The sequence below is a fragment of the Lontra canadensis genome, unplaced genomic scaffold (genome assembly GCF_010015895.1).
Source record: "Lontra canadensis isolate GAN:19392208 unplaced genomic scaffold, GSC_riverotter_1.0 scaffold7, whole genome shotgun sequence".
Lineage (NCBI taxonomy): Eukaryota > Metazoa > Chordata > Mammalia > Carnivora > Mustelidae > Lontra > Lontra canadensis.
In genome coordinates, this window is record NW_022631001.1 from 22445380 (window position 1) to 22464324 (window position 18945).

Sequence of the window (18945 nt, forward strand, 5' to 3'; positions counted from 1 at the left end):
TGAGGAAGGCAGTGTGAGTAGGACAGGAAGGGGTCACAGAGGCCTATGCCAAAGAAGATGGTCCCGGTAAGAGCTGGGTGTGCCCAGCCCTCTGACCCCCTAGCCTGTGCTCTGGAAGCCCCACCTGCCCCCTGCAGAATGGGGACGCTGCCCACTCTCCCCGCCCCTGGGGGCAACCACAGATACTCGTCAGAGAGGCCCCCTCCCCACATCTTCCAAGCAGAGCCAGGGCAAGATTCACAGACCACTTCACTCCTTCCCTGAATGAAACCAGCGTGGAGAAGATAGAACAGCTGCCTGGGGGAGAAAAGCAAACAATAACCCGCCAGAAATCACAGCGGTGCCATCGACTGGATGAATGCCACGGGCAGGCAGGCTCTGACACAAAGGAGCTCACTCCTCAAATGGCCCTAGTTGGCCACTATTGCTCCACTTCACAGAGACAGAATGTGTTCAGAGAGGGGAGGCCGCCAGCCCAAAGCCACACTGCAGTGGGCAGCACAGTGAGGATGGGAAGCCAGGGGTCCGCTTCTGAAATCTGGGCTGCTTCTCTCCCTCGGCTTTGCCCTCCTCAGGCCACTCCTCCTCCTACCCAAGAGGGGAGAAAAGACATTACACACAAGGGGCATCGTGGTGTATTTAAAGAGGCTTAGAACTCATGCTCTTTCGGCTAATTAATTCTCCATCAATTGACAACACATTATAGTGTTAAATGGGTCTGGGATGAAGGCCTGCTGCCTAGACGTTCCTAAGCTGGCTGTGCAAGCTTGAGGTTATCACTTAACCTTTCCGGGTTTCCTCATATGTCATCTTTATAAAATGGAGGTAATAATGACAATAATAATAATAATAACAATAATTTTACCTCACTGGGTGTTGTAGGATTGAATGGGTTACAACACAAAAGCTGCATCAGAAAACTGCCTAGGCCAGCTTGTCCCCTTCCCAGCTTGAAAGTATACAGAGGCCTCACACTGGTCTCAGAATTTCACACATGATGAGAAAGACTCATAATCCTAGTAAGCATAGCTTCCCTCTCCGTGCCTTCATTTTGGCAACTCAGTGAGAAAGGTCTGCGGTCAACTCCATCTCACGGAGGATGAAGGCTGCCCCTCACCCTCACAGGTGTGGCGGTTCTCCAAGGGCGGCCTGCGAACGGGCAGCACCAGTGCCCCTGGGGGTTGGCACGAGCTGAAGCTTCTGGGCCCTACTTCAGACCTACAGAACCGGAGTCTTGAGGGTACTGAGCAGTCAGTTTTATTAAGCCCTCCAGGATTCTGATAGTCTCCACAGTTTGAGGGGAGGTAGGCAAGGCCTCTGAAGAGCCTGTTGTGTGAACCCTGGAGTGCCTCATGTGGGGCAAGTTAAGAAAGTAGGGTGGGGGAGGGGAATCACCCCCTCAGTACCCTCTTGGGGCCTAGAATCTGCTGTTTTTCTTGGAGTGAAAGTAGAGGAAGCAAGCAGGATTCTCTGAAACTATAGGAGGTGATCTTTATCTGTGGGGGTCACCTGGGTGTGCGTGAGCCAGGTTCTGGAAGCTTGGGGCTTCCCCCACCCCATGGGAAGACAGGAGCCCAGAGCCTGCTGGGAACTCAGGATAGTGGGGAACCCGACACTGGGAAGGGACCTCCAAGGAGGCCCTGGATGCAGAGTCCCCCCACCATGAGATTTCCTCCCTGGGCCATCCCTCCTGTCATGGGAGCTGGGCTTGCTGCCCACCTCTGCCCTGAGCCTACAGCCCTCAGGCCTCTCCACCTCAGCCCCTCCCAGTCATTGTCTCCTATCGCTGGGTGCTTCATCTGGCAGCAGCAGGTCCCTTCAGTAAACCACAGAGTCACAGCCTCTCAGGTGAGGAAGACATCAATAATTATACTGACCCAACAACGCCTACTCCACTCAGCTTTCCACAGTATCATCTCAGTGCCCCCTTCAGGTGGCAGAATGACGGTCCCCAGTACACAGATGAGAAACTGAGACTACCAGGAAGAATGACTTGCCTGAGGTGGTCCAGCTCGCCTGTGGCGGGCTGTCCCCAAGGCAGCCTGGCCTCCACTTAATGCTGTCCTCAGGGCATTCATGTGCTTGCTGTCTGTCTCCCCCTGGGCTTGGCTGGGATATTGCTGTTGGAAACCAGGACACGACATTGTGGACTCTAACCCAAGCCGACACCGATAACTCTAGATCTTCAGGGAAAAGCTACATGGAGTTTAACCTTCAAATGGTTAAAATGGAAGAGAAAGTTATGTGGCTCAAAGGGACAAACCCTGAAGTTCCCAGCAGCCTGGGTGCTGCAGAGAGCTGTGGTTTCATGGTCCACGGCCCAGCTCAGTCAAGCTCTGGAGACGCTTCTGATCCTGCTTGTGTGCTTCACGTAGTCTCGAATTTTCTTGTCTACCATCCCCCCTCTCCCCTGGGGCCTCCCGGAACCTCCAGACTCCTCAGAACCAGTTTTCGATGACCAGACTCAGAGCCCAGAGCCTCTTGTGTGGCAGTGGAGGGGTACACGGGGCCTCGCCTTCCCTGGCATTGGTCACTGCCGATGCTCAGGACCCCCCACTGAGAATAGAAAACCAGCCAAGCTAGTTTCTGGCCATGCGTGAGGGCCATGGAGTCTGAGGACTCAGATGGAAATGGTAGCTGGGCCCTGTCCTATTAGCTGTGTGACTGTGGGCAAGTCCCACCATCCCTCTGAGCCTTGGTGTCTCTTCTGTAAAAGGCGGGGGGCCGCAACAGTAACCCCCACCTCGTCAGAAGGCTGTGAGGAGGAGATAATTCAAGTGTGGTACCTAGCACCAGGCCTGGTCTTGCAAGGCCTCCTTACTCCCATTTAATACAACAGCTTCCTCCGAGCAAAGGACACACCTCTTGTCCCTTTATAAGTGCTAACTTCCCAGTACCCAACATTGGTTTTTGGCTCATAAACTCCCTACAGCTGACATCCACTAACATTTGTTTTCCTCTCCTACTGTGACTCCAGGAGACAGCCCATAGCTAGCACAGTCTGAACCCAGTTGCCCTAGGGAGTAAAGAGGGGGTGTTGGTGGTAAAAGAACTGGGGAACCCAGGGTTCTGCCCCAGAAGGCAGGGCCCCAGGAGGGGCTGCTGAGGGACTTCCTGACTCCCAGGGGCCCACAGAGGTGCTAGGCAGGGGCAGGGAGTGAGGACGGCCATATCCTTACACTGAGATCTGGCTCGGGAGTACAAAGACCGGGGTTCAATTCCTTACTCCAAAGCTGTGTGACTTGGGCCAGTTACTTAACCTCGCTGAACTTGTTGCCTAGTCAGTAACTGATAATAAAGACACCTCACTGTAAGGCTCTCTGTGGTTGCTTTTATCCTGATTTGCCACATGAGATGAAAGACTGGCCCACACTGGGGCTTCAGCAAAGAGCAGTGGAAATCAAACTGAGGACCCAAGGTGCCATGATTCTTTCCACTTCAGTTTTACAGTTAGATGGGGGCAGCAGGGCCCAGAGGTTTAGCGACTTGCCCAAGGTCACACAGGATATGCACATCATCGCCCTCCTGGGCTGTCCTGTGTGGTCTCAGGGGCCGCTCGATCCTACTTGAGACTTTTGGATGTCCTCTTGGCTTTAAGGTGAAGGCCTCCCAGGGAGCCTTGAGCCCAAATTGGTGACTGAGAGAACCCTCTCAGCTCAGCGTGATAGTCTGACGGCACAGGAAAAGACGCTTCTACTCTCTTCACAAAGAGGATGAGGGAGTGGAAGCATTTTCACAAAAACACCAACATGGTGCAGACTAAGCCACCCATCGATAGGCTGTTCAGGAGAACTCCATATTCCTGGGGGTGCTCAAGCTGGGACTTAATCAACACTGGATGGCAAGCCAGCCTTGGTGGCCTTTTAAAGAAAACCACCCCTCCTACACACACACACACACACACACACACACACACACACACACGGCTGCCAGGCAACCCTGACCCTGCTCTGTTCCAACCTCTACCCCTCACTCAGGTCAAGCTCAGACTCCTGGACTCAGCCTTCAAGGCCTCTAGACTCAATCATCCTATGTTCTCATCTGCCTCCCATTTGGTCTGGGAGCTCCACAAGGGTAGGTCCTGGACACTTTTATTTCTCCGCTTTCTGGGGCCCATCAAGGAAAGGAGGTCATGTTTACTGAGCAAGCACCATGGCCCAGGGCCCTGCCCAGGTACCTTACACACGAGGTTGCCTTTGATTGTTCACAGCAAGCCACGACGTCAGGTGATATTATTAGCCCCACTTCGCAGATTCACAAACTGAGGTCTGAGAGCTCAAGCAACCTGCCAAAAGTCCCACAGCAACGTGACGGCTGAAGAAGCGAAGGGATGAAGGAGGGGGTGCTGAGCACGTAGCGTTCTTGGCTTTTAGTCCCCTGTCCCATGGGGCACCCTTCACAGGTAGGCACACTTGGTTGCCCATCTATCTCCAACTCTTGGGGAGCCCCATCCGGACACCAAGTGAGGTGGAACCCCGTGAACTAACTAACCACAACCACAGCCGGGAGGCAGACCGCTGTCCCCCAGCCTGTCACAGCTCAAGCCCTGCCCTACCCCAACACCAGCCAAAGCTCCGTGCCAGCCCAGGGATCTCTTCTTGGCAGTGACTCAGGCAAAGAAGAGCTGGCACACAGCCAGCCTGGGCCTGGGTGTGGCAGGAGAGGGTTGCATGTGAGAAAGAACCTGGGAGATGCCAGAGGCTGGCTCAGCCACGCTCTGCCCATGCTGCAGGGATGCCGCGAAGCACTTTCTGGGCATCTGGCCCCTTGGACGAGGATCTGGACAAGGAAACCAGCAGGGTACAGCAGAGGTATCAACAATAAAAACAGCAAGAAGTTACCTAACACCTGCTGGGCCCGGGCGCCTGGCTGAGTTCGCTATATTTCATTCTGGCACCAGCCCCAAGAAGTAGCTACTATCTTCTTCACTGTAGAGTCAGGGAAACAGAGATTTCATGTGACCAGAAGAGCACTAGAGTTCAGAGAGAGGATTCAGGTGACCAGCTGGGACCTCCATGAGCATAAATCTGAGGCCTCCAGTGGCCGCAAGGGACAGGAGATGTTTGGACATCCTTCCCTGCTCCGAAACCCTTTTCTACCCATGCCTTCATCACAGCTGAGGCCCATCCTTAGGGAAGACTTCCCTGATCTCCTCCGCTGAGCCTAGGTAAGGCCCTGGGCCATCTGCTATCACAGTTTGTCCTCTCTGGATTGTCTCCATCAGTGCAGGCCTGTCCCCAGTGTGAGCCGGATGGGAGGAAACAAAGATGGCAGCCACCTAGCGATTGAGGGATCCCGACTTCTAAACCCAGCTTTACCCTGATTTACCATGAGGCTTTGGGTGGTCACTTTCCCATCTGCAAAGTGGGGCACCCTGTGTCACTGTCCAGGCTGGGAAGAGAAACATTCTATCCTTGGAACTGGGGGCCAGAAGGACTGCCATAACCTTTCTCTTCCAAGCACCCCTACCCTTGGGTCAACACCTAGCAGGGCAGAGTACCTGTGATTAGGGAGGGCCAAAGTATCTGGGAGAGAAGGTGGCTTTGTGGGGAAGATGCGCCTCAACCTGTAATGTAAAAGACAAGAATACCACCATGCTACTTTCCCTTGCACTTTTATTTTTTTAAAGATTTTATTTATTTATTTGGCAGAGAGTGACACAGAGAGAGGGGGAACATAAGCAGGGGGAGTGGGAGAAGGAGAAACAGGCTTCCGGCTGAGCAGGGAGCCCAGTGTGGGCTCAATCCCAGGACCCTGGGATCATGATGGGAACCCAGGGCAGATGCTTAGTTTAACCCACTGAGCCACCCTTCCCTCGCACTTTAAACCAACCTGAGCAGGATGGTGCCTGGAAAAGAGCACTCAGATCAGCCTCAAATTCCTGCTCTTACAGGCTGCGCGACTTTGGATGCTTCATGTAACCTTTCTGAGACTCAGTTTCCCCAAACATAAACGAGGACCTTACTAGTCCCAGACAACTGGTTTTTATTTATATTCGCTGTCCCATCCCTAGCCTCACTTTCTCCATTTGGGACTGGGGACTGGGGACTGGGGACTTGGACGGCACCATCTTCAGGACTGCTTAAGGGTCCCGGAGATGGAGGAAGTCCAGCGCGGATAGGAGAGAGCACATTCAGAGAGGGGAAGTGACCTGCCTGGACTCGTCAGAAGGGATGGCCGTGATGTGGGGAACCCCCTCTGTGGCCGCCCCAGGGCCAGAGAAGGGTCATTTCCTTCCGCCTTCAGCCCCTGCCGTCAGCTCTCCTGTTTGCTCACCCTAAGTGCGGCGGCGCCGGCCACGGGAAAACGGGTCCAGGCCGGATTTCCTCTGCGGACCTGCGGTTCCTAGAGTCCCCCGCCTCCCCCACGACTCCCGCCCCTCCGGACCCCGCGGGGCCACGAGCTGCACGTGCGGCGGTCCGGGCGGCCTCGCCCGCCCAGTGCTTCCTTAGCGAACCCCACCTCCCCGGCCCTTTCATCCCACCCCCTGCCACCCCGCCCCTTCCCAGCCCGGGTTCCAGCGGAAAGATGCTTCACTCCCTCGCGCGTTCCGGAGAAACAGAGTCACGCGGGGGCGCGCCAGCCGGGCGCTAGGACCCCGCAGCTTGGCCGAGGGGGGGCGTGGTGGGGCGGGTCGGCGGGAGAGGTATTTAAATTGGAGCCCGAGCCGCCCCCTCGCGGGTCGGGTTCCCGTGGGGCAGTGGAGCAGCCGTGGGCCTCCGCGGGCCGTGACCCCGGGGTCTGGCGCGGGGTGGGGCCGTGGGGGGGGTCAGGTTTGCGCAAGATGTGCCGGGGCTGCGCGGGAGAGGAGCGGCGGCCGCGCTGAGCCAGGTAGGAGCCGCCCCGCGGGCGAGGCTGTCAGCCCCTCGGGGAACAGGCTGTCCCGTACCCCTGGAGAGCGCGGGGTGAGACCAGTCCATCCCGATGCCCCCCACCTCCGCGCCCCAGTAGTCCTCTCCCGCCGCCGCCCCCACTCCACGCGCGGAGCCAAGCCTGACGGTCCTTCGGCCCCGAGGCTCCTGTCTCAGCTGATCTTTCCCGCGAAGGGAGAGGCCGGCATTCCTATTTGACAGATGGGAAAAAAGCGGCCAAAAGGCCGGCACGCTTTTGCCCGGGAACTCACAGCTAGTCAAGGGCAGAGCAGGATTTGAATCCAAGTCTCCTACCGCCCTCGGACTCAGACGGATCCGCGCTTCCTATCCCACCGCACCAAAAATGCACCAAATAGCTTGCCCATCTCTGGTGGGGATTGGCGGGGTGGGGGTGGCACCCACGTCTCCCTGAAGTGTTCTGAAGCTGGCCTTCTTCGTGAGTGGTAAGATGTGAGGGACCCCCACCCCCACCCGAGCTGCCTGAAATTCCGCCATCACAGCTACATTCCTTTGGGTTAAGGTCTAATTCCCCCGTGGGATGCACATGTCTCCAGAATGGGGCAGGCCCGTAGTGATTCACTGCTTGGTATGAACATCCACAGCAGCTCTCCCAGGACCCTACTCTGCTGGAGATTGGGGCGGGGAGGAGGGAGAGGAGCACCCCAGACCCCAGCCCTGTGAGCTTGTCTGTGTGTGATAGGGGTGCAGGTGGGCATCGCTGGAGGTGATTAGAGGGGGAGATCTTGGCCTGGTGTAGTGGAAACATTTGTTTGGAGGCAGACAGACCAGATTCTGAATCTATCTGCTATTTACTGCCTGTGTGACTTTGTGTTAAGTCACCTCTCTGAGCCTTGTAACCCCCTCTGGGGAAAGTAAGAGTAGTTCTATAGAGAGCAGGTAGCTCAGTTATGTGGACCTGGGTTAACCCCCACCCTCCCCAAATGCTTATGAACTATGGGCTAAGTCACTTTATGAGCCTCAGTTTTCTCATCTGTAAAATGGAAATTATGGTAACCACCTTATTGGGTTGTGACTTCAACGAGATAATACAGATCAAGTGCTTAGAACAATGTCTAATGCCCTGAAATAGTAGGGATAGGCTTATTAGAATAGTATAATAGGCATTTCCCTCCCCCAATCTATTTCTCTCTCTTTCTCTCTCTCTCTCTCTCTCTCTCTCTCTCTCTCTCACACACACACACTGTGTGTGTCTGGCATTTGTCCTCCCAGTCAGAGTCCTAAAATGTCTCTTGCCTTCTCTTGCCTAGGCTACTAGTCTGCAGGCCTGGGGCCTCCCTCCTCAACCTGGGCCGTTCAGCCCTCTGAGTCGTTGCCCCAGCTGGGAAAGACAGTGTACCTAGGACACCTTCACAGTTATTCTCAGCTCGATCATCACAGTGGTTGGGGGAAGCTGGTGGCAGAAGAGCCACCAGGCGACTTGCTGTACAGATGGGACACTGAGGCACCAAAAGGTTAAGGGACTTGCCCAGGGAGCAAGAAGTGGTGGTGTCTGAATGTAAGCCTGGGTCTATGTGACCACAGTCCTCCCTCTTGAGAGTGAGTGGCCCTCACGTGCTACACAGAGAGTTGGGGGCACAACTGAAGGGGGCCTGCACACGAGGTGCCAGAGACTTCTGCTGGATGCATAGGTGCCGCCTTGGGGGTAGAGTGAAATCCGGCAGGTGGAGGAAGAAGGGGGATAGTGAGGGCTGCTTTGAGTGGCCCTGACTTCAGGTTCAGAACCAATCCAGGTCCTTCCTTGTCCTGACCTCACAGCCCCCTCAAGTAGAGCTTCTATCCCTCGCTTTGCCATTTGTTCAATAGATATTTGGTGAGCACCATTTAATAGACCCCTGTTCTCATAGAATCAGAAATAAATTAATAGGAGGGGTGCTTGGGTGGCTCAGTTGGTCAAGTCTCTGCCTGCAGCTCAGGTCATGATCCAGGGCTCCCAGGATGAAATCCCATATGGGGGGGGTGCTCAGTGGGGAGTCTGCCTGTTCTTCTCCCTCTGCCTGTCCCCCTGCTCTCTCTCTTTCAAATAAATAAATAAAATCTTAAAAAGAAAGAAAGAAAGTTAGAAAGGTAGAAAGAAAGAAAGCTATCAGCAGGAAATGATCAATGCAAGGAAACCAAATGTGTGGGAATCTGGGGAATAGCATTCCAGGCCCTGAGGCAGGAATGCACTTGCTGTGTTTGAGGAATGGTGAGAAAAAAAATAGAATTTGGTAAGGGCAGGGCACATGGTAGATGTGGTCAGAGAGGAGAGTGGGTAAAGCCTGGATTTCAGGGGAGGTTCTCAAGCAGTGAGATTCATGCTCTGATATATGATTTAAAGACAGCACTCTGGCTCTGTGTAGGGGACCACCTGCAGGGGGTCAGTGTGGAAGCAGGGTGTTGCTGTTTTCAGGGCCAAGGGTTGGGTCAGTGCCTCAGTGTGGCATGGCGATGGAGGAGGGAGGTAGCAGACCCAGGATCTGTTTTTCAGGCAGAACAGATAAAACTTGCTGATGGGGGGAAGGAGTATGGCAGGGAAATGAAGGGAGAGTCAAGAAGGTCTCCCCCTGCTGCCCTCTGCTCCCTCCCCCCACCTTGTGTCAGTCTCAGTGCCTCCCTGGCACTGGGTGGGAGGGGAGTAGGGATCAGAGGAAGGAACAGAGTGCTCAGTACTGTGCTCACTGGAAGCTCAAGGTCTGTGGGAACCTGAAGGATGAGTTCTCCATCATCAGACTTGGGAAATCAGAGAAGGCTTCCTGGAGGAAGGGGTATCTAAGTGGAGAACTAGAGGACGAGGAGGCATTCAGCACAAGGCAGGGGAGGAAGTGAAGGTTTGGGGCAATGAAAAGGTGCTCACAGAACTGAAGGAAGTGGGAGGCTGCCAGAAGCCAGAGCGGGAGAGGCAACAGTGAACCAGCCATGAAGCTGGGGGAAGAGCTGGCCGGGCAGACACACTCCCCAAGGGCCTCAAAGGTCCCACTGAGAGGTTTCCATTCAATTCTGAGTACACTAGCTTTCAAATGGGTGGTGATGTTCTGCTTTTTAAACAGCAGAACCAAATTTCCTGTGAACGCAGGTGAGAGGAGAGCAGCTGTGGGGAGCAGGGGGCCCATGGCCTCTAGCTGAAGCCAGGGAATAAGGTTAAAAAGACACCACTGTGGCTCAAGCATGTTTGGGCAAAAAAGGGCCTCTGACTAACCATCTTAATTTAAAATTCATCGCAAGGACACTAGTGCATTCCGACAGTCAAAGACCTCAAAGACAGTCAAAGACCTCAAAGGTCCTATAGATGCTGCTTCTTCTAAAGTATCCTTCAGAGTCACAACTCACTTTTCACTTACTGAGCACCTGCGGGTGACCTTCTAGAGTAGAGGTTAAGGGCACAGGTTGCGTGGGCCTGCCACTAGTGAGCTGTGTGACCTTGGTGTGTTACTTAATCTGAGCCTCAGTTTCCCCCACCTGCAAAATGTGGGTGGTAATCGTAGACCCCAGTCCTTGAATTACTGTGAGGATTAAGTGAGTTAATGATTAAAGTATCAAGAAGACTGTCTGGTGCATATTAAGGGCTCTGTGAGTGCATTTTCATGCAATGCAGCTCATTTGGTCTTTACCAACACTTAGCAAAGTTGACATTAACCTCAGAAGGGGAAACTGAGGCTCAGAGAAGTGAAGTGACTTTTACGAGGTCCCATAGAAAGTAAGTGGAGGGAGAGAGAGTTATGGGTGACTGAGTCCAGTGCTCTTGGAGGGTTTTGTGTGTCCTTCCTTGTGAACACTCAGTATGCATTCCAGTCCCTTCTGTGCATTTATTTGTGACTCTAGTTCCCAGCACAGAGCCAGACTTGAGGAGGCATTCAGTAAGGTGTGAAAGAGAGAAAGAAAAAAGGAAGAAAGAGAAAGAAATGACTTGATGTGGACTCATAGCCCTTAACCCAGGTCCTCAGTAAGTGAGCCCCTAGCCGCACTGGGCTTTGACTCTGCTCAGGGCCTCTGTGATCCTCCTCAACGCCACCTTGGCCAGGCTATATGGAGAAGGACACCAGCAGGCCTGCCCCAGTGGCCCCTGCCCTGGTGGTAACTTCAGTGAAAGTAAAGGGCCTGGAACCTGCTCCTGGGGAAGTCCACAGCAACAGCGCTGGGGGCAGGGCAGGCCTCCTGGCGGGGCTTCCTGTCAGGGCTCCAGGCCCAGCCTTCAAACAATGGCAGGGGCTCCAGAATCAGAAAATCAAAAGAAAAAGGGCAAAATAAAGGTCCAGGGGTGGGGGGATTGAGGAATTCCGTTTGGGACCTAAGAAACTAAGATGGGGGACCCGCTTAGGGTCTGGGTAAAAATGCAGAGGCCTAGCTCCCCTCCTTACCCCACCCCAGCTCTGAGGTTGGCCCTGGAACAGCCCTTAGAGTCCCTCTGTCTCCCGCTCACAGCCTCCATGCAGTCTTCCATCACGGAGGGTCTTTTGAAACCCAGATCTGACCAAGTCACCCACTGCCTCAAAACTCTTGCTGTGTGGGGCGACAGCCTAGCCCCTTGGCCTGGCACGAGAGGGCCCTTGGGGTAGGCGGCAGACCCCAGCACTCACGTCTTCGGTACAGCTCTGGCTGTGACCTGGGGTTCCCTGAACGCAGTCCTGACAGGACAGGAGCGATGGGGGCTGGCAGTGAAAAGGAGCCAGGGGTCTTACAGTGTTTCCCTTTCTCCCCACCCTCTGCAGAGCCATGAGCCACCAGATCCTGCTGCTCCTGGCCGTGCTGACCCGGGGCCTGGCCGCCTCCCAACAGCGAGACAAGGCGCCCTGTGAGATGGTAAGAAGCCCTGCCCAGGCGGGGTAAACCCTTGAGGGGTCTTCCTGCCCCAGCCCCAAGAGCCAGAAGGCAGTGGGGTTAGAAGAGGAAAGGGAAGGCATTTAAACCTTGTATTTCATGAGTACCTACTGGGATGTTTAAAGACCTGAGGTGCTCTTCATCCTGTTAGGTAAGTACCATTGTTACTGTTTTATAGAGTTGGAAACTGCAGTTAGGGAGGTTAAATGATTTGTCCAAGGTCATTCGACTAGGACCAGTGGGGCCGAGGTTGGACTCTATTCCTTCCAGCTGCCCCTGCAGGGCAGTGGACCCTCGGCGTGATGCAGAAAATGTGTAGGGAACTTGGGGTGTGTGAGCTGGGTCCCTTCTGGGCCAAATCCCCTTTGCTAATAGGTCCTTGACTTATGCCCCTCTGCTGCTTCTCTGATGGGATTCCTCTCACTCATGGCTGCCTCCTCCAGGGAGCCCCCTCTCCCCAGCCCCTCCCAGGCTGATCTGGTTCTGGGTGCCCTTTTCTGGACTCTCAGGCTGAGCACATGGGGGAGTTGGTGAATGGGTCCAAACCTGTTTCACTTGCCAGACCAAGAGCTTCTTCAGGGCAGGGACAAGGTTGGATTCACTTTTGTTCCTTTTTCTTGCCCTTGGCCGGGGAGACTAGCCCTGAAGTCACTGGGACCCTGCGGGATACAGGGAAGAGGGACCACCGAGGTCCTCTTACAAGGCTGGGCAGTCACTGAGGTCAAGGTGGGAGTCAGGCTGGGGAAGCGACAGGCCCTCCAGCAGCCCCACTTAGAGCCGGCTAGGACTAGACACTCCTGACACAAGCGAGGCAGCTACCTCTGGGAGTGCTGGCAGGCAGGGGCCCTCAGCCCTTCCCTGGGGTTGGCCAGGTCCTGCTTTTGCCACCTCCCTTCTTGCTCCTCAGAGCCCTTCTGAGATTCCCAGATCCCAGAATAACCGGCAGAGGAGACCTCAGACATCCCCAGGTGCAGAGTCCCATTCTGCCCATGAAGAGAGGCTCAGAGAGGTGAAGGGCCTGGACCACCCCACAGGCAGAGGGAAGCTGGGTGAGCTTTGGATTCTGGGGGGCGATAGGCAGGAAAGCACTCTCTGCACTGCTAGGGAAGATCAGTACAGGGATTATGGTCGTTTGTAAAATGGTAAAAAGAAATGGCCACAATCCTGAGGGCGGGGGAGGGGCCCACACCACACTAAAGGCTTTCTCTCATTTTATCCTGCAAAGAACTCCTCTTTTCAGTGGAGGAAACCAAGGCCGAGAGAAGAGATGTGACCCACCAGGCTCATACAGACAGGAAGTACCAGAGCTAGGGCTTGAACCCAGCTCTCCTGAGCTTATGCTGGCCTCTGCCGGCTACTTTTTTATACCCCGTTTCCCGTCTATGGAAAGATGGCCAAATGGAGTTGGGTGGCAAGTCCTCTTCCTTCCTTTAAAAAAAAAAAAAATGGGGGCAGTGGTATCCTGGCATCCCAGAGAGAATGGGTCACAGGTTGTCAAGGGGAGCTCTGAACTTGGCTATGTCTGTCATGCTGGAGACTCAGAGCTCAGGGGTGGGGGGCGTCTTTAGAAACAGAGATCTGAGAGCAGCCCTGGCCTTTAAGCTTCCTTCTGGATCGGTAGCCCAGTGCCGCCCTGCTGACCAGCAGCCACGGCTGGGCCCTGTATGCACCACGGTAGAAAGCTGGGAGTGGTCAGCTTTGTGTCCCGGCTTGGCTCTCAGGCGTTGGTGTCCCGGGAGCCTTTGATATCCAGAGGTGAAATGAGGTGTGGGGTCATGTGGATGCCAGTACAGTGCCCACCACACAGCAGAGGCTCAGTAAATGCTGGCTGGTACTATTTACCTTGCTGAAAGAGTCAGCCTGGGTCCCTGGCTGGCAATAGAAAAAGGAACTTGTGGGGGTACCCTGGAGCCTCTAAGCTCACCCAGGATTCAACAGGGTAACAAATACATGCCAGGATTAAATGAGGAGAGCGGTCTGTGCACGCAGCCATGGAGCCTGCCATGGAACTGGTGCTCTGTGACAGTGGCAGTCATGCTGTTCCTTTTGCGGTTTCCTCCTTCAGTCAAGATGGTCCAGGGAGCGGAGGAGAGGGTTGAGGAGGCCGTGCCCAGTGGCCTGAGCTGGCAGAGAGGTTGTGAGGAAGGAAGCGGCAGGAGCCAGGCAGGGCCCACAAGGTGGCCGAGCTAGGCTTGTGGAAAAAGGAACGAAAGTGCCCGACAGCAGCGGTATCCATGCTGGAAAAGCTGCTTGGCTGGAGGTGGTAAGACCAACTCACAGGACTGCTAGAGCAGGAAGGGTCACACCTGGGCCTGATGAGGGCCGTTCTTCCCCCTCCCCTCCCACACTCTCCTTGGAGCTCTTGGGAGGAAGCTGAGAGCTGGGACAGGCAGGGAGCACCCTCAGGCTGGTGTTCCTGCCCCAGGGGGCTCTACCACTCACTGTGACCTCGCACAGGTCACTGCCATCTTCAGGTTCTGTCTGTCCATCGGGGAAGTAGGGAAGTTGGAGTCTTTTTACTCCAATGGTCTTTAACTCCAGTTAGAAGACATAGATCATCTTGTTTTCTTTCCTTCCCGAAAGGTGATTGATTCAATCCCTCAGTCCTTTACTAAGCCAGTGATGTCCATGACTCATTCATTAAAAAAATGCATGGAGCACCTTTTGTGGGTCAGGTCCAAGGCACCCACACCAATCACACCAATCCCTGTTAGCTCTAAGCTCCCCACCTGGCAGATCCCACACAGACTGTCAAAATCAGGGGCCAAATTATGAGAAAGGGAGCATTGGGGCGGTGAGAGCCCGGAGGAGGTCCCACCTGCCTAGCTCAGAACACCAAACACCAAGTTTCCCTGCAGACCTGGGCAGGGAGGGGCGGGGATGACCAGCATGGGGACCAGCAGGGAGGAGGCCCACAGGTAGGGGTGCGAGGGCACAAAGGGCAGCAGTCCGGTGTGCTCACTGTGTATGGGCTGGGTTTGAGTGGTTTGGGAGGAGAGAGGACAGGTCAGCAAGGGCTAAGGACAGCCTTGAAACCTGCTGAGTGTCCTGGATTTTGCCCAGGAGTGGTGGAAGCAAAGAGTAGCCCGTAGTAGAGGTTTTCTTTTAGCAGTTGCCAGATGTTAGGCAGGTGGAGGGGTCAGAAGGGGTCAATGGGTACAGAAAGCCCAGGGCCGGAGTGGGCCTGAGCTGGGTGATTGTGGAAGTCAGACCCTTTCCTAGGAAAGGCTGGATTCCTGGGGTCTTCAAAAAGGTGAGAGGGAGACTGTATTTGCACAGAAAAAAACAGATCAGGCTCCAAAAGGCACATGTGCTAGAAGGACAAAGTTGGCCTTCTGTTGTGAAAAGATATGGGTTCAAACCCCAGCTCTGCTCCTCCTCAGCTGGGTGACCCTGGAGCCCCCCTACCCAATCTGAGCTTGGGTTTCTGAACAGAGGGGTGATCATATTTCATGGGCTTGCTCTCGTGAGGCTCCATTGTGACCCTGGGCCTGAATGTGCTAAATAAATGTGAAACGTGGAGTGCATGCTGGGGGAGGGTGCTGCTTTCCGGACAAAAAGCCCAGAGTGGTAATGTGACTTGGTGAGGCTCACACAGCAAAACCATAGTCTTGTCACTGAAGAATGTGTGTGGGACCCTGGCCATCTTTCCCCTGCTACCCACCCCTGCTCCCATCTCCAGGGGCCAATCTGGACAAGGCCATGGAGGGCCAGACCACTGATGGAGGTGGGGCAGGTGACAGCAGCAGAAAGGAGGACTCATCTGGGGGATATGCAGTGAGAAAGGCAAACACTGGGACCTAGAGCTCTGCCTCGTGGAATGAGGGCTTGAATGAGGTCTGAGGGTAGGAGGCCAAAATAAAAACCAGTGAGAGGAGTGTAAATTGCATTTTGGAAACCTTTCTCCCCAGATGGCTTTTGGTGTAACAGCCGCTGGGCAAATTTAACTATCTGGGCCCATAAAAGGAACCCAGGTTGTGAACCAGGAGGCCCTGGGTTCCAGCTTGACCCTGCTGTTCACTGGCTTGGGATCCCCCTGGGATATATAAGGCTCAGTTTCCTGTGAAATGGGGTCAAGGCAGTATAGGGTGTTTTGTGAGTTCATTTGTCCTCATATCTGTCTGTCCTTTCTGTGCCTGTGTATCCATGAAACTTCCTTAAGTCTCTCTCTGATGCCCAGCACAGTGCCGAGTGCCAGAGAAGGGGACAGGGAGCAAGACAGGGATGGTCCAGATGTGGGAGGGTTGAGCTGGGACAGGGGAAGAATGTGCATCTTGGGAGCTGCAGGAGAAGCCTTGCTAAGCCTGGCTGGAGTGGGGGAGGGGCTCGAGGCATCCTTCCTAGAAGGTGTGCCTGGTTCCACCCCCTGCTGTACCCACTCACACCCACTGCTCTCCCTGCCATCCCCAACATACCCCAGGTCGACAAGGAGGTATCGTGCCAGGCTCTTGGCCTGCTCCAGGTCCCGTCAACGCTCCCGCGGGACATCGAGGCCCTCGACCTATCTGGAAACCACCTGCGGAGCATCCTGGCCTCACCCCTGGGCTTCTACACGGCACTTCGCCAGCTGGACCTGAGCACCAATGAGATCAGCTTCATCCAGACGGGGGTCTTCCAGGCCCTGCCCTACCTGGAGCACCTCAACCTGGCCCATAACCGCTTGGCAGCAGGCACCGTGCTGAGCACCCCTGGCCTGGGCCCCCTGCCTCGTGTGACCTCCCTGGACCTGTCCGGAAACAGCCTGTACAGTGGCCTGGTGGAACGGCTGCTGGGGGAGGCGCCCGCCCTGCGCGCCCTCTCGCTGGCACAGAACAGCCTCACGCGCCTGGGCCGCCGCACCTTCTGGGGCACACCCGCGCTGGAGCGGCTGGACCTCCACAGCAACGTGCTCATGGACATCGAGGATGGGGCTTTTGAGGCCCTGCCCCACCTGGCCCACCTGAATCTCTCCAGGAACTCCCTCACCTGCATCTCCGACTTCAGCCTCCAGCCCCTGCGTGTGCTCGACCTGAGCTGCAACAGCATCGAGGCCTTTCAGACGGCCCCGGACCCGCAGGCTGAGTATCAGCTGGCCTGGCTCGACCTGCGGGAGAACAAACTGCTCCACTTCCCAGACCTGGCCTCGCTCCCCAGACTCCTCTACCTGAACGTGTCTAACAACCTCATCCGGCTCCCGGCGGGGCTGGTCCAGGGCGGCGAGGGCATCCACGCACCTTCTGAGGGGTGGTCGGCCCTGCCCTTCTCCAACCCCAGCCGGAATGCCAGCAGCCATGCCCTCTCCCAGCTCCTGAATCTGGATTTGAGCTACAATGAGATTGAGCTGGTCCCCGAGGGCTTTCTTGAGCCCCTGACCTCCCTTCGCTTCCTGAATCTCAGCCGGAACTGCCTGCGAGCCTTTGTGGGGCTGCGTGCCGGCTTCCTGCCTTGCCTCGTGCACCTGGACGTGAGCCACAACACGCTGGCGACGCTGGCGCTGGGCACCAGAGCCCTGGGGTCCCTGCGGACGCTGCTTCTCCAGGACAACGCCCTGCAGGACCTGCCCCCGTACACTTTCGCCGGCCTGGCCAGTTTGCAGAGGCTGAACCTTCAGGGAAACCAGGTCAGGCCTTGTGGGGGGGCCGGCGGAGTCTGGGCCCCTGGGCTGTGTGGCCTTCTCTGGCCTGTCCTCCCTCCGCATCCTGAACCTGGTGGGCAATGGGATGGAACGGCTGCGGGCCGGTGCCTTCCTCCGCACGCCACTTACTGAGCTGGACCTGTCGGGGAACCCAGGGCTGGATGTGGTCTCGGGGGCCCTGGCAGGCCTGGAGGCCTCCTTAGAGGTCCTGGCCCTGCAAGGCAATGGGCTGGCTGTCCTCCAAGTGGACCTGCCCTTCTTCAGCTGCCTTAAGCGTCTCAACCTGGCCGAGAATCGTCTGAGCCACCTGCCAGCCTGGACGCAGGCCGTGTCCCTGGAGGTGCTGGACCTGAGGAACAACAGCTTCAGCCTCCTGCCAGGCAGTGCCATGGGAGGCCTGGAGTCCAGCCTGCGGCGCCTCTACCTGCAGGGCAACCCACTAAGCTGTTGCGGCAATGGCTGGCTGGCTGCCCAGCTGCACCGGGGCCATGTGGACGTGGACGTGACCCAGGACCTGACCTGCCGCTTTGGCTCCCGGGAGGAGGTGGCCCTGAGCCACGTGCGCCCCGAGGACTGTGAGAAGGGGGGACTCAAGAACATCAACCTCATCATCATCCTCACCTTTGCGCTGGTCTCGGCCATCCTCCTCACCACCCTGGCCACCTGTTGCTGTGTCCGCCGGCAAAAGTTCAACCAACAGTACAAAGCCTAGAGAAGCCAGGGGGCTGCAGAGTGGCGCAGTGGGGAGACCTTCTGGGTCAGCTGGGGAGCCAGAGGCCCAGACAGGGGTGGGGACTGACCCAAGGTCACACGGTAAGCCAGGGTTAGGGAATGGTAGTCTCTCCATCCCAGCCCAGGGCTCCTCTCCTCATGTCCCGCAGTCATGGTGGGCGACCCACATCCCAGGCCACACATGGGGTCCGGCCATGGGGGCTGGAAGTTGGGCACTTTCAGGAGCAACAGAGAATAAGGCTGACCTGTCTGATCAACAGATCTCTGCCAGGCATCTGTTCCATGCCACATCCAGCTCCAGGCGCTGGGGACACCGGTGAAGGAGACACACCCCTGCCCTCAAGGGTTCCAAGTCCTGGCAGGGAGCTGCTTGCGAAGCCACGTGGTGACCACACAGGGTGGGAGGCCAGGGCTCTGGGGCGCTGCAGTCCCCCAGCTGGCTGGAGAGTGGAGGGTCTCAACCCTGCCAGGGCCAGAGTGCAGGAGGGGCGAGACTAGGAAGACTCATCTGAAATGCATCCAAGCAGACTGTTGGTCACATCTTCCCATAATGACTTTCAGCTTCTCTGGAGCACGTGCGTGGAAGGGAACCGGAGGCCCACGAGTAGGTCTTGGATCTGGCTCTGTGGCTTCAGCAGCTCCCATGGAGCCTGGAGTTCCCACCCCAGTGCTGGACCATTCCATTTCCGGCTCCCACAGGCTCTTTCCCTGCCCAGCACTCCCAGGGTGCGGATACTCACCCCAGTACTGCTCTAGCCCCCCACCTCCCTCCACAGGCACCCTGTTTGTCCCCAGCGCCCACACCCTGGCTGGTGAACCAGGAGTTAGAACCTTAGGTCTCCCGTTCTGTTTTACACCTGGCTTGCTGGAGGTGGGGACGTGTCTGTGTCTTCATGAGGTTGCTCTGAGGTT

The 18945-nt window shown here is 56.1% G+C and overlaps 1 protein-coding gene across 1 annotated transcript; it reads left to right on the forward strand.

Moving 5' to 3' along the window:
- The first annotated feature begins 7035 nt into the window (after positions 1-7035).
- LRRC32 (leucine rich repeat containing 32) lies at positions 7036-18603 on the forward strand. The gene is given in 4 exon segments (XM_032853008.1): positions 7036-7549; positions 11579-11669; positions 16108-17298; positions 17300-18603. Coding segments are annotated over 4 exon segments (2118 nt in total). The 5' UTR covers positions 7036-7427; the 3' UTR covers positions 18014-18603.
- Positions 18604-18945: the final 342 nt, after the last annotated feature.